General features: G+C 43.7%; 1 protein-coding gene across 2 annotated transcripts; it reads left to right on the top strand.

Moving 5' to 3' along the window:
- The first annotated feature begins 547 nt into the window (after positions 1-547).
- On the top strand, positions 548-3,770 carry LOC138851008 (uncharacterized). 2 transcript variants are annotated; one of them, XM_070081634.1, is made up of 8 exons: positions 548-662; positions 1,031-1,146; positions 1,641-1,826; positions 1,912-2,010; positions 2,162-2,288; positions 2,493-2,623; positions 2,969-3,241; positions 3,399-3,770. In XM_070081634.1, the coding sequence occupies exons 2-8, from the start codon at positions 1,042-1,044 to the stop codon at positions 3,534-3,536; spliced, it is 1,059 nt and encodes a 352-aa protein (XP_069937735.1). In that variant the 5' UTR covers positions 548-662; positions 1,031-1,041; the 3' UTR covers positions 3,537-3,770. The 2 variants fall into 2 exon arrangements, with proteins under 2 accessions (XP_069937735.1, XP_069937736.1); XM_070081635.1 differs by having other exon boundaries at positions 618-662; positions 1,034-1,146.
- Positions 3,771-13,621: the final 9,851 nt, after the last annotated feature.

The raw sequence follows: 13,621 nt of genomic DNA on the forward strand, positions 1-13,621 counted from the left end.
ATCTTGGTGCTAATGCTATGTTTTCCTCACCAGGTGGCGTGCAAGAGAAACTGTAGAGCGTCCTCTCCCCGCAGGTCGAGAGACGAATGGATACGAACAATATTGACGGATAAGGCCTGTTTGCTTTTTATGTGCTGTGATGTACTTTTTAAATAAAATATAAAAAAAAAATGTACTGTTTTAAATAAAAAACAAAAACTCCCTAACTACAGTTACTGTTACAGCTTGCAATACTCTCACTCAGCCTGTTATTTCATTAATTCCTAACAATAATCTATATATTAAGTCTCACCGATTGCATAACACGTAAAAATATTATTGTACTGCATTTAATATCTGCTGTAATAAAAATGTACTACAGATTTATTTATTATTGAATGGAGTAAGTATATTTAGGTACAATTACACAGAAGTACCATTACACACATTCTGAGTGATTACAATCGTTTTACTTATAACAGTTGTGTAAATTACCAAAGACAACCCAAAAAATCAGAGTTACTTATTTCCATTGGGGTCCTTGTAACATCTTATTATCAGCAGAGGAGTCCAACATAATATCGGGGGGGGGGGGGCAGGGGGGGTAAGAGAGGTGACGAGGGAGACGGGGAGGAGCACATAGTCAGTCAGCTTGGACCTTCCGTGCTATCAACAACTCGTCGGTAATTTATTAACCTTTTTATTTATTGTTGGGATTTTGAGTGATATGATAGTAAGAGTTAATCTTAACATAAGATATATTTGGCTACGTTTTGGGGTTTTAATATAGAATTATTTTTGGAATATTATCTCTAACATTTTATTATATATCGACTTTAACCTTAACTTCAGAAGTTTAGCTCTGTCCCCTTCTTTCCTGAACCCCTCAAGGGAGGTTCGTTGACTTTTGATCTAGGGGAATTGGATATGTACTCCAGTTCCTGAATGAAACTTGAATACTTTTTATTCCTTCCCCCCCCTCACATGTTGTATAATCCTACGGGTTTAGCGCTTTCCTGTGATTATAATTCTTTGCTGAACTTAAATACAGCAGATTTCAACATGGCTGATAACTTCGATGAAACGGCTGCTGGGAGCTCTTTCTGGAAGAGACTGAAGCAACTTCCAATTGTTGAAGATTCACTCGCTTTGTACCAAAGTGCACAGGTTAGTATTATCGATATAAAGTTGCTGTTTACACACCACCCCAGCTATTCTCTTAATTCCTTCCAGCATCATATTAGTTAATAACTTGACAATCCTCTTAGGGTATTCCTTAAAGTTACTCTTTGGGCTTCTGACTGAACTTCCTTTAGTGTATGGTGAAGCTTAAGCCCTGCCTTGATTCATACTTGGCAGGTCTTTCCCCCCAAAAAAAAAAAAAAAAATATTTTGCATTAAACTTCAGCTGTCGCTTAATGTTTACAGCTTAACCTGCCTTTATTCCACTATCCTTCATGTACATAAATACACTAGACTTTAAAGTCTCTCCTTTACTCGTCCCTACCCAAATTTAATAACTTATTTCGTGTCCTGAACTCGCCACTAGCGCTTCCCGCTCTAAATTATCCCTTTAAGGAAAGATTCTTTTATTGGCTTAAAAACCCTATTCGATCTTCCCACCCACATCAATTAACATATTTCCTTCTAATTTCCATTAGACCTACAAAAGTGTAGCAGTGGTTGCAAATGTGGCTGACAGCAGTATACAAACAGCCTCTAAAATATTTCCCATGACAACATTGCTGCGTCCTGTAGGTGGATGGCAAGCTATAAACCAGTGGGCTTGCCAGGGACTAGATAAAGTGCAAGCTTGGGCACCCATTATCTCCAAGCCTACTACAGAGGTAACTATATAAATTCAACTTTAAGAAAACGTATCCTTAATGTGATGTAAAGCCTTCATACATAGCCTATTTGCTTGCCTTTCAGGCAATGGGAGACGTTAAAGGAAAGCTACTGAAGGTAGTAGCTAGAGATAAACCTGCTGAATCTATAACAGATGCTCTAGTTATCAGAGCTGAAGAAGCTGTAAGTAAATTTTCTATTTTAAATTAATACTTTCTGCCTGGCTCTAATAAATTCTTGATTACTCTTTCAATACTGAACCTTCCTGCCCCTACGTGCCTTCCACTTCACGTATTTTAGTAAACTATGCTAATCAACTAAAATGTCCAACCAGGTTATGCTGCTGAACGACTACAGTGGTGGACGTATAGCTGTGAACTTTGCTACTATTTTAGTAGACAATGCCAACACCTTCGTTGACGCTTTCCTTCCCCCAGTCGAAGGAGAATTGAAAGAATTGGGTAAGGGCTAGTAGTTCCTTCACCCCCCCCCCTTTTATATTGCGTGTGTAAAATATATATATATATATATATAATATATATAATTTATATATAATATACACACACACCTGTATTATATGTATAGGCACTCCTCATACTACACTGTATAGCCCTTGTGGCTTAGCGCTTTGGTTATAATAATCCTCGTACTGGACTATTTCGCAGACTCTGCTGCTGAAACTTTGGTACCAAAGGCTTCAGCTCTGGCACTAAAAACTAGTCTGCGAATCTACCGCACTCTCCACACTTTCGTGCATCCTGATGCTAGCTGTATGGATTTTTCAACTATCCACCTCGTAAGTAGTTTACCTTCCTCCCCAACACGTGTCCCATAGCCACATGCTTTAAGCTCTTTAGTGTAATTTAGTCTACGTGAAGCCTCAAATGTTCGCAATTTGAATTATAATCTACTAGACTTTCCTAATTTAATATAATGCGTACATGGGGGCGCGTGCGCCCCCCCCCTTTTTTTTCCACTTTTGGTGTGGGCCTCAAATACTGAATTATTTTTCTAGTTAGTAGGTTCATATTTTCAATCAAATGCTTTAAGCACTGTATAACCCTTAAATCTACTAATTTAAGATTAAAATTGAAATAAGCTAGTTATCTATTGAAAGTTTCAAGGAGCTTTAATCTTTCAGATGAAGTTCTTACTTTCCTCTGCTAAACAATGGTATACAGCCGCTTTAGAACTTCCCTCTGCAGTAACTGGCAAATTCAGTCTCATTCTGGCTATCCATCCAACGGAAAGGATTACTGTTTACCTCAGTTATTTGAGTAATGCAATTCGCCGTTCATCAGCAGCTGAAATACGTACCTATGCTCACGACGTTGCTGTTAAACTTGAATCCATGTTGAAAGCTCTCGTGGTTATCATTGGAGATTGGATGAAGACTGCAATAGAGAATCAGAGGGCGAGTTGAAAATTTTTTTTAGACCTGTTCCTAAAATTTCTCTAGCTTGAGTGATTACCTCCAGGGTTAAATTGGTACGAGGATTGTGAATTAACTACCTAGATTTAACATATTAGTAAATTGATTTAGATTGCTATTAAAATTTTTCACTTTCCAGGTTCTCGCTGAACACTCTCCTAAAAGAGTCCTAGCAGCCTCTAAAACGGAATCTCCTGAAATGGAGCTGTCGCCAATGGCCTCTGTTACAGACATTACTTCTAGTAATGGAATTAAGGAAGAACAAATGGTTGTGTAAAGCCTTTAAAGTGAACCTGCAACTCCAAATATCTTCCCTTGGCATTCTTCCATGAAATTCAGACATCGCCCCTCGCCAAGCCAGCTCTGCGAGACATTGCAAAAGCAGGTTTATGAAAGTCAAATTCATTTAGGCTTTCAGCTAACTATGCTAGAAAGTTTGGCTGTTCATTGGTTCTGGTAAATTACTCTACCTTTGATAGAGAATTTATTATAAATAAATGCAGTTTACTTAGTCTTAATTCAGTATCCTAATTACCTTCCAGAAAATTTGTAGTCTGTGAAGACACTTGTAATTTCGCCTTTACTTTTTAGCTTGTGGTATTTGTAACAACTGACTGAAAAGAATTCCTAAAATGGCATTCAGGTTTAAACATCCATTAGATGGGGCCCCCCCCCCCCCATATTCCATTTCCAATGTTGCTAGACCCTGGTACTACCAATATCCACCTTGTAAATTTTTCTCTTGTCCCACTTTCTTCATCCCAAAGGAACTAAATCTGGAGTCTTCAGTCGCCTCTTCGTCTGTAGAAGTGGTATGCTTCATATAGGTACCATCCTAGTTTACTGGCATGAAGGGGGGCAAAGGAAACTGTTGCAGCATCAGTACTAGATTTACAATACTTCTCAACTAAATGGAGGTGCCCCAGTGTTAACATCTACAAAAAGATTGAGGGAGGCAAGTTGCCTTAGAGACCGTAAAAGGTCTCTACTTAATTTGATTCGTCTCGATGAACTAGTTATGAGCATTCTTTACCGATTTTTTTTTCTCTCCAAACCGCATAGTTAAGTCATCTTCACTGAGGATCAGGAGCAAAGGTCTCGGCTGGGTGTGTCTCTGACCTCGATGCCTGATGAAACAGTACGCAACATGCCTTGAAATAAGACTGCAAAGAACACAGGTTAAGAGGCTTTGCCCATGGAGATAGATTAACACTTACTACAAAGATACATAGCCCCCCCTTCAGCCCCCCCTCCCCTGTTCTCTCCCTTAAAGAAACCTTGTGGTAAAGAGGCTATTGGTCTGAGGACAAACAGCCTGTTCCTCTTCCCATCCCTCTAGTTTTCAGCCTTCAGATCCTCTCCTCGGGTATTCTGGCTCCTAGAAAAGGTAATGGGTATCTTTATCCATTCCATAGGTTTGCTGTAGAATCTGGATAATTTAGGGATACCCCATATTTTCATTTCAGGTGACAGGTGTAACTCTGGAAACTGCCTGTCAGTTTCTGGGAGGTGGTCTCTGAAGGAGGATTCCTTGTGGCAGGTATCAGACTGCCCTCTTGTTCCCAGAGGTAGTTCTGTTAAAGAGGCTGATAACCTGGATTGCTAGTTTACTGGCATGAAGGGTAGGGTATGGGAAGTTTCATTCCACATCTGCACTACTGGCTGCTCTGAGATCCTCTTGGACATGGAGGGGAATTTGACCCTCTCATTCCTCCTAGGAGCTATACCTCCACATTCTTTCCCTTTGGAAATTTTTCCCATAGTTCCAGAGCCACAAGACTGCTCCACGTGGGGGAAGGGGGGCCCCTTTCTGCTGTAGCTCCGACTACCTAATTGTCGGAACTTTCTTTGGCACTTTCTGACGCCCCAGTACCTTCTACAGGCATTTCTTTGCCCACTCTTGATTCTGAAGTTCCTCCGGACTCCTTTGATGCATCTGATCTCTGCACGTCTTTACCCACATGTCTGGCCCTTCCCACTATTAAGTTTTCAGATCTTTCCAATCTCCGGTTAGACCACCTCTGGTCCCACACCTAAAAGACCACGACCATTAACAGTACTTTAAATTCTCTAATCTTCCCAGGAAAAAAGTGCACCTCACTCCCATAGTCTCAAAGTACACAATGGCCAAATGTTTTTTCATTCTGCAATAGACGTCTACTCAGCTTATCATACTATAAGCAAGGCACTCCTGAGTTGGTAAAAATATTACCTTGTGCTGTTAACAGTGCACGAATAGTCACTTATGAAATGCTGGACAGGCTCGCAGTCTTTCAAACTTTAGCTTCCCCTTAGTTTCGAAAAAGTCCGGAAATCGAGACCCAGCTTGTTCTTCTGGTTACTAGTGTTGCACACCTTGAAAGTTGCCCCGGATATTGAAAATCTTGTCACTCTAAAGGGCTTCATTTATGCCAGTTTTCCCTCCAAACCTACCATTGTTACTCCCCTTTAGACTTCTCGTATAGCAGAAAAGAGCCTTGTGCCTTTTACTTCTTGAATTAGTCTGCAATTTCTGCTTGCCGATCATCGGCAGTTGGAACTGACGGCATCCATATGCTTCAGTATTTGTCAGCCTTTGTAGTTCTCTTGTATTTCAAATATTTACTCGCTATCAATTACCATTGTTCAGCATTTTCATGAATCTGGTACTTCGGGACATGCTTCACACTCGCTCCATTGCTCTTGCAAGTACAATATGAAAGATGGAACGTTTGGTAAATAAGTTTATGGTATTTAAAGTCTTACCTTGTCAAAATGGCTTTCGTAATGGCCACTATTGACGCCTTGCTCTACTTACGTACGTTCGTAATGGCTTTGCTAATTAACTACAATATAGATTTTTAAAGGCATAGGACTACTTGGAGGTACAGCTTGGCCTAAGCCCCCCCCCCTCAAGGAAGGTTCCTTGATGTTGGTGAGGGGCTCTTGATTTAGGGAATTGGATCTGTGCTCCAGTTCCCCGAATTAAACCTGAATGCCTTCCACATACCCCCCCCCAGGCTCTGTATAATCCTCCGGGTTTAGTGCTTCCCCCTTGATTATAATAATAATTGGCCCAAGCCCACTCCTTAGGCCTGCAAGGCAGTCTGCCATTTTTTCTTCTAATCAAGTTTCTTTCATAGGATGGGGGGGGGGGGGGGAGGGCAGATTGTAGAGCTCTTACTGTGATCAGCCCTAATTTTATAGAAATTGGAGCATGGTGACCAGAAATATTAAGCGGCCGCTTTATATACTTGATCCCATCCATCAACGATTGCGTTTGTCTAGGTTTTCATAACTCAACTGTCGAGAGCGTATATGCAGAGGCGTATGTTCCATCCTTGAAAGATTTTTGTGATGCGCACTGCCTCGGCTATTTTGTCCACTCTCGTGGCCCTCACGATCCGTCTACATGCAGGACTAATGGACATGATTAGAGGTTCATTTGTTCGTCACCCGTGTTTACTGTCCCTTGTCTGTCTTCACTCGCTCTTGATTACTATTGTTGCCACTTTTATATGTACTTAGAGCATTTAGCTTTTCTCTACCCCCTTGGGAGGTTCAGACACTTTTCATCCCGAATCAGGTGTGCAAAAACTCAAATACCTACAGTGGCTTCTTGCTCTTTTCTTGACCACTTTCGGTCTAGGGCCATTGCAGTTTACAGATGGTTGTAAATGCTTTGTCAGGTTTGCAGCAGTTCCCAGACAGTGCTGTACGAGGTCATTAGATTCAGCTAGCATCTTCAGTTTAACTGCACGCAGTTATCCATATTGTCAAGGCGTACTTCATAGTTTGTGGTAATCACGGACTCCTTTAGTGCTTTGCAAGATATCAAAAAGTTGTTTGCTTTACCCCCTAGTACTTAGTATGTAACTTTAGTTGCGCTGCATTTCTAGCAAAAACCAAAAAAAATTACTGGTGGGTGTCTGCTAAAGATGTTCAGGGCAATGAGTAGGCAGACTATGCTACCCAATCAGCGGTACACAACCTTTGTTTCATAGGTTTTTCAGTTCTCAAATTTTGCTGTAATCTGTCTCCCTTCGCAAGTGTTACAACATTGGTCTGAATTTATTCATAACATTACACTATCAAGCAGTTTATTCTGGTCTAATCGTTTGTGGTTAGACTACGCTTTCCGGTCTTCGCATCTCATGCACACTATTCACTTGCGGGTATCTCGTGGAAAAGCGCCCAGTTTCTTGATCCTTGTTCATACTTTGATGCGTTACTCTACAGGCAGCATCTACTCGAACAAGAGGAATACAGTATCATTTGTATCTCTCGCACTATTCCACTTGTTCAAGAAGATGCTGGCTGCACAGTAATGCAGTGATGTATGAACAAGGATCTGATGGTGTGGTACATCAGTGCACACAAGTAGTGCACTTCCATAAAAAGAACGATCAGGAAAAGGATCCGATGAACGCAGTAAAATATAGCCAGATGGGATGGATAACAGCGGAGTATAATTTAGGCTCTTATAAACAGACATAAACTGGGAAAAATTGGGAGAACACCTGAAGCTGACCCCTATTACCCTTGAGGCTTCGAATATTACTGTCAATACGTCATAATTTGCGAAGAGAAGTATACTGGCAATATGAAACTGTCTGTGGACTAGGAGGGTTAGGAAAGTCTACATGTGGAGGTTGTGGAAAACTAGTAAGTAGCAAAGGACTGGAATGCTACGAAAAGTGAGTCTAGGTGGTTTAGAAAATTGAGGAAGAGTATTGGAGTAGGATCGATGTCAATCATTGGGTTTGTTTACTCGGTATATTAGGAGAAAACTTCAATCATTTCAGAGGACAAGGAAGTTTCAGATAGTATTACATCAGATTGAACGAGGAGGATGAGTAAAGAAAAAAAAAAGCGGAGAGACGATGAAAGTTACATAAGGGGAGGGGATGAGAGGGTAGAGATAACCTGGGAGAGGACAGGAGAGGATGGAACTTGGTAGGGGACAGGAAGGGAGGGAACTACACGAAGGGGAGGGTGAACCTTCATACCCAAAACAGAAGCATTAAAAGGTAAAGTAATAGGCAAAGAGACAGGAAAAGAATGTTTGGGAAGGATAAGTGAAGGAAAAGTTAAAGAATATTTGAACTTTGAGAATGTTTTAGACTTTGGAAAAGTAGAGGCGAAGGGAAGGTGTATTTGTGGGAGGACACAAACACACACACACACACACACACACACACACACACACACACACACACACACACACACACACACACACACACACACACACACACCAAGAAGCATAGGGGCCATAACTAGGGAAGGGACTGAAGGAAGGAGCACTCCACGGGAAGGAACTAAAACACATCAGAGGATGCAATGGGAGTCACAGTGGGAGGTGGAATGGGAGAGATCCGTGTTTGTCTATGGGCTAGACGAAGCTAAAGGGGAAACTTATGATGAAAGAAAGCAGGAGGAGAAAAAAGCGATTGAAGATATCATGAAGGTGATAGGCGAGGGGGACATGACACAGGTGGCAAATTTTCGGAGAATTGGGTGGTTCACAAAGAAAAGGAATCGGCCTCACAAAGTAATTTTCAAGGCAGAATCAACCCGAACCATGATCCTGCAGGAGAAAACACGGCTGAGAGGCAAGCAGGAGTTCCGGAGTGTGTACCTCGATCGAGACAGAACACAAGACGAAAGGAAGACGATGAAAGAGTTCAAAAACGAAAGGAGAAATGGGAGGAAATGAAAAAGGAGAGCAGAATAACCCAGGATCAAATGGAAGGACAAGCACACCCCCCAGAAACACCTGCAGAAGGACTCCAGCCACAACACCCCCAAGGCAACTGAATAATCCAAACCAACCATCACACACCGATCCCTCTGTTCCCACCCCCCGCACCACAGTTACAGTATTAGAACAGAAGTTGAAGGTTTGGTACACAAATGCAGATGGATTAACGAATAAACATGAGGAATGGCAAGAAAGAATCAATGAGAAGTCCCCAGACATCATAGCAGTTACAGAAACAAAACTCACGGAGACAATAACAGATGCAATCTTCCCACCAGGATACCAGATCATGATGAAAGAAGGGACAGGGGGGGAGGTGGAGTTGCTCTGCTCGTAAAAAACAGATGGAAATTCGAGAATATGGAAGGCATAGATGAGAAGGGAGAAAGAGACTACATAGTAGGTACACTTCAGTCTGGGGAACACAAAGTGGTCATTGCAGTGATGTATAATCCACCACAGAACTGCAGGAGGCCAAGAGAAGAATATGAAGAGAGTAACAGAGCAATGGTGGACACACTTGCTGAGGTGGCAAGAAGAGCTCACTACAGCAGAGCAAAGTTGATGGTTATGGGGGATTTCAACCACAGGGAGATTGTCTGGGATAACCTGGAGCCACATGGGGGTCCCGAAACATGGAGAGCCAAGATGTTGGACGTGGTGCTGGAAAACCTCGTGCACCAACATGTTAAGGACACTACCAGAGTGAGAGGGGAGGATGAACCAGCAAGATAGGACCTTGTGTTCACCCTGGGCAGCTCAGACATTGAGGACATCAAGTATGAGAGTCCCCTAGGAGCTAGCGACAATGTGGTTCTGTGCTTTGAATACATAGTAGAGCTGCAAGCAGAGAGAATAACAGGAGTTGAATGGGAAAAGCCTGACTATAAAACAGGGGACTACATAGGGTTGAAGAACTTCCTGTGGGAGGTCCAGTGGGACAGAGATCTGGCAGGAAAGCAAGTACATGAAATGATGGAATATTTAACAACAAAATGCAAGGAGGCGCTGTATAGCCCTTGCGGCTTAGCGCTTCTTTTTTATTATAATAATAACAATAATGCAAGGAGGCAGTGGAAAGGTTTATTCCCAAGGGCAACAGTAACAACGGGAAGACCAGAACGAGCCCTTGGTTTACCCGACGGTGTAAGGAGGCAAAAACAAAGTGCAATAGAGAATGGAAAAAGTACAGAAGGCAGAGAACACACGAAAACAGGGAGATCAGCCGCAGAGCCAGGAATGAGTATGCACAGGTAAGGAGGGAGGCCCAGCGACAGTATGAAAATGACATAGCATCGAGAATCAAGACTGACCCGAAACTGTTGTATAGCCACATCATGAGGAAATCAACAGTCAAAGACCAGGTGATCAGATTAAGGACAGAAGGTGGAGAACTCACAAGAAATGATCAGGAGGTATGTGAGGAGCTGAACAGGAGATTTAAGGAAGTTTTTACAGTAGAGACAGGAAGGGCTGTGGGAAGACAGGACAGAAGGGAACATCAAGAGGGAATATACCAACAAGTGTTGGATGACATACGAACAACTGAGGAGGAGGTGAAGAAGCTCCTAAGTGACCTTGACACCTCAAAGGCGATGGGACCGGACAACATCTCCCCATGGGTCCTTAGAGAAGGAGCAGAGATGCTGTGCGTGCCTCTAACCACAATCTTCAACACATCCCTTGAAACTGGGCAACTACCTGAGAAATGGAAGACAGCTAATGTAGTCCCCATATTTAAGAAAGGAAACAGAAACGTGGCGCTAAACTACAGACCTGTGTCTCTGACATGTATTGTGTGCAAAGTCATGCAGAAGATTATCAGGAGGAGAGTGGTCGAACACCTGGAAAGGAACAAGATTATAAATGAAAAACAGCATGGGTTCATGGAAGGCAAATCTTGTATCACAAACCTCCTGGAGTTTTATGACAAGGTAACAGAAGTAAGACACGAGAGAGAGGGGTGGGTAGACTGCGTTTTCCTAGACTGCAGGAAGGCCTTTGACACAGTTCCCCACAAGAGATTAGTGCAGAAGCTGGAGGATCAGGCGCATGTAACAGGGAGGGCACTGCAATGGATCAGGGAATACCTGACAGGGAGACAGCAACGAGTCATGGTACGTGAAGAGGTATCACAGTGGGCGCCTGTGACGAGTGGGGTCCCACAGGGGTCAGTTCTAGGACCAGTGCTATTTTTGATGTATGTGAACGACATGATGGAAGGAATAGACTCTGAAGTGTCCCTATTCGCAGATGATGTGAAGTTGATGAGAAGAATTAAATCGGATGAGGATGAGGCAGGACTGCAAAGAGACCTGGACAGGCTGGACATGTGGTCCAGTAACTGGCTTCTCGAATTCAATCCAGCCAAATGCAAAGTCATGAAGATTGGGAGGGGCAAACAAGACCGCAGATAGAGTATAGCCTAGGTGGACAAAGACTACAGACCTCACTCAGGGAGAAAGACCTTGGGGTGACCATAACACCGAGCACATCACCGGAGGCACACATCAACCAAATAACTGCTGCAGCATACGGGCGCCTGGCAAACCTGAGAATAGCATTCCGATACCTTAATAAGGAATCATTCAAGACACTGTACACTGTGTATGTTAGGCCCATACTGGAGTATGCAGCACCAGTCTGGAACCCACACCTGGTCAAGCACGTCAAGAAGTTAGAGAAAGTACAAAGGTTTGCAACAAGGCTAGTCCCAGAGCTCAGGGGAATGTCGTACGAGGAAAGGTTGAGGGAGATCGGACTGACGACACTGGAGGACAGAAGGGTCAGGGGAGACATGATAACGACATACAAGATACTGCGGGGAATAGACAAGGTGGACAGAGATAGGATGTTCCCGAGAGGGGACACAGGGACAAGGGGTCACAACTGGAAGCTGAAAACTCAGACGAGTCACAGGGACGTTAGGAAGTATTTCTTCAGTCATAGAGTTGTCAGCAAGTGAAATAGCCTAGCAAGTGAAGTAGTGGAGGCAGGAACCATACATGGTTTTACGAAGAGGTATGATACAGCTCAGGAAGCAGAGAGAGAGAGAGGACCTAGTAGCGATAAGTACACATTCGCCGCTTGACCTGAGCAGAGTGCGGAAGTGTGACTACTGCCCTCTGCTGGCCATTGGAGGAGACTTATATTTTCACAACATGGAGCAGTCTGTGAGAAGGCGTATGCACACGGTGTGCATTGAATTGTTGCGTGGTGCGATAACGCCTCAGTCTGCACAAGTGCTTTTACTGCAAATTATCCATGACACCTATGGTGTTGCGGATCAAGAACTGTATGGTGTGGCACTAAATGGTGCCTATCGTATTTTCGTCAAGCTGAGATCAGCTGGAGTGTATGAACGGCTGGTTGACAAGTACCAGGACAGGAGTGTGGACGTTAATTCAGCGATACGTGTTCGACTAATCGACGTGTCTAAGCATTACACATGGGTGAAAGTCCGAAATGTGCCATTTGAGGCGGACGAGACTGATCTGCGGTATGTATTTGAACAGTATGGACCTGTACACCTGGCTATGGCGGGTAAATGGAGGGATGGGGCGTATGCCGGCTTGCCGGATGGTACGTTCACGATCAAGATGGCGTTGAGGCATGCCATCCCGTATTACGTCATCCTGGACGCATTTAGGACACAGGTAATGGTGTACTACGCTGGGCAGCAGAAGACGTGTAGGTTATGTGGTGCATATGACCATATGGCGGCCCAGTGTGGGAGATGGCAGCGGAGAAAGGACCTAGGAAGTGAGATGGTGAAAGAGACAGAACCGGAGGTGGGTCATGCTGATGAGTCACCTGTACATAGAAGTGGCACTTCCTGGAGTGAGGAAGTGGAGCGTGAGCTGCCACTGGTGGGTACCAGCCCATCACTGTCACAGTTAGTGGGAAGTGAGGCATCTGCCCTTGGAGAACGGGAAGACTGTGCAGATTGGTGACGTGCGGGTAGAAGGAGGTCTACTGGTGAACATGCAGGAAAAATCCTTTGAGAAGCAGGTTTCTGAGGATAACTTGAGTATGGTGAGGAGTACTGTTCAGATTGAAGATGAGCAACTTGGAAGATTGACAAACATGGCAGATGACTCGCCAGGAGTGGTGGAAGTGATTGAGGTGAATGCTGAGATTCACAGGGAGGCATCCAGTGAGTTAGAAATGGATGCAGAGTGTGTCAACCGTAAGAGGGCGGCGACATATTCCGACTCGGATGATGTTTTGACCCCGGCACAGAGACCGGGGAAAAAGCCGTGGGTTGATGTGGTGCGTGGGAGCACTAAAGGTATGCCTGGTCCGGTGTTGGATCAGGGGAAGCCACCAGTGGGCAGTGGAGAGAAAAGTGGACGAAGCAGACACACTGAAAGCGTGTCAGTGAAAGGTAAAAAGGGGCAGAGCGTGAAATCACATAAGTAGGTTTCAGGTGCATGACAGTGAATATTAATGGATTGTGTGTGAGTGAGAAGCGTCTGTGGATAAAGGGATTTTTAAGACGTTATGCTATAGACATTGCTTTTGTGCAGGAACATAATTTCAAGCTGGGAAAGGAATTGGAGGTGGATGGGTACAGAGTGTTTGTGATGTATTCGGAGCGAATGAAGGGAGGGGTGGGAATC

This window comes from Cherax quadricarinatus, unplaced genomic scaffold, assembly GCF_038502225.1.
Source record: "Cherax quadricarinatus isolate ZL_2023a unplaced genomic scaffold, ASM3850222v1 Contig3417, whole genome shotgun sequence".
Classification (NCBI taxonomy): Eukaryota; Metazoa; Arthropoda; class Malacostraca; order Decapoda; family Parastacidae; genus Cherax; species Cherax quadricarinatus.

What these genes read in the sequence shown, in the direction of transcription:
- LOC138851008 (XM_070081634.1), top strand. Translation starts at nt 1,042, where the DNA reads ATGGCTGATAACTTCGATGAAACGGCTGCTGGGAGCTCTTTCTGGAAG. An exon ending in TCTCCAAGCCTACTACAGAG is followed by an intron (nt 1,827 to 1,911) that starts GTAACTATATAA and finishes CTTGCCTTTCAG; the next exon opens with GCAATGGGAGACGTTAAAGG. An exon ending in TTATCAGAGCTGAAGAAGCT is followed by an intron (nt 2,011 to 2,161) that starts GTAAGTAAATTT and finishes ATGTCCAACCAG; the next exon opens with GTTATGCTGCTGAACGACTA.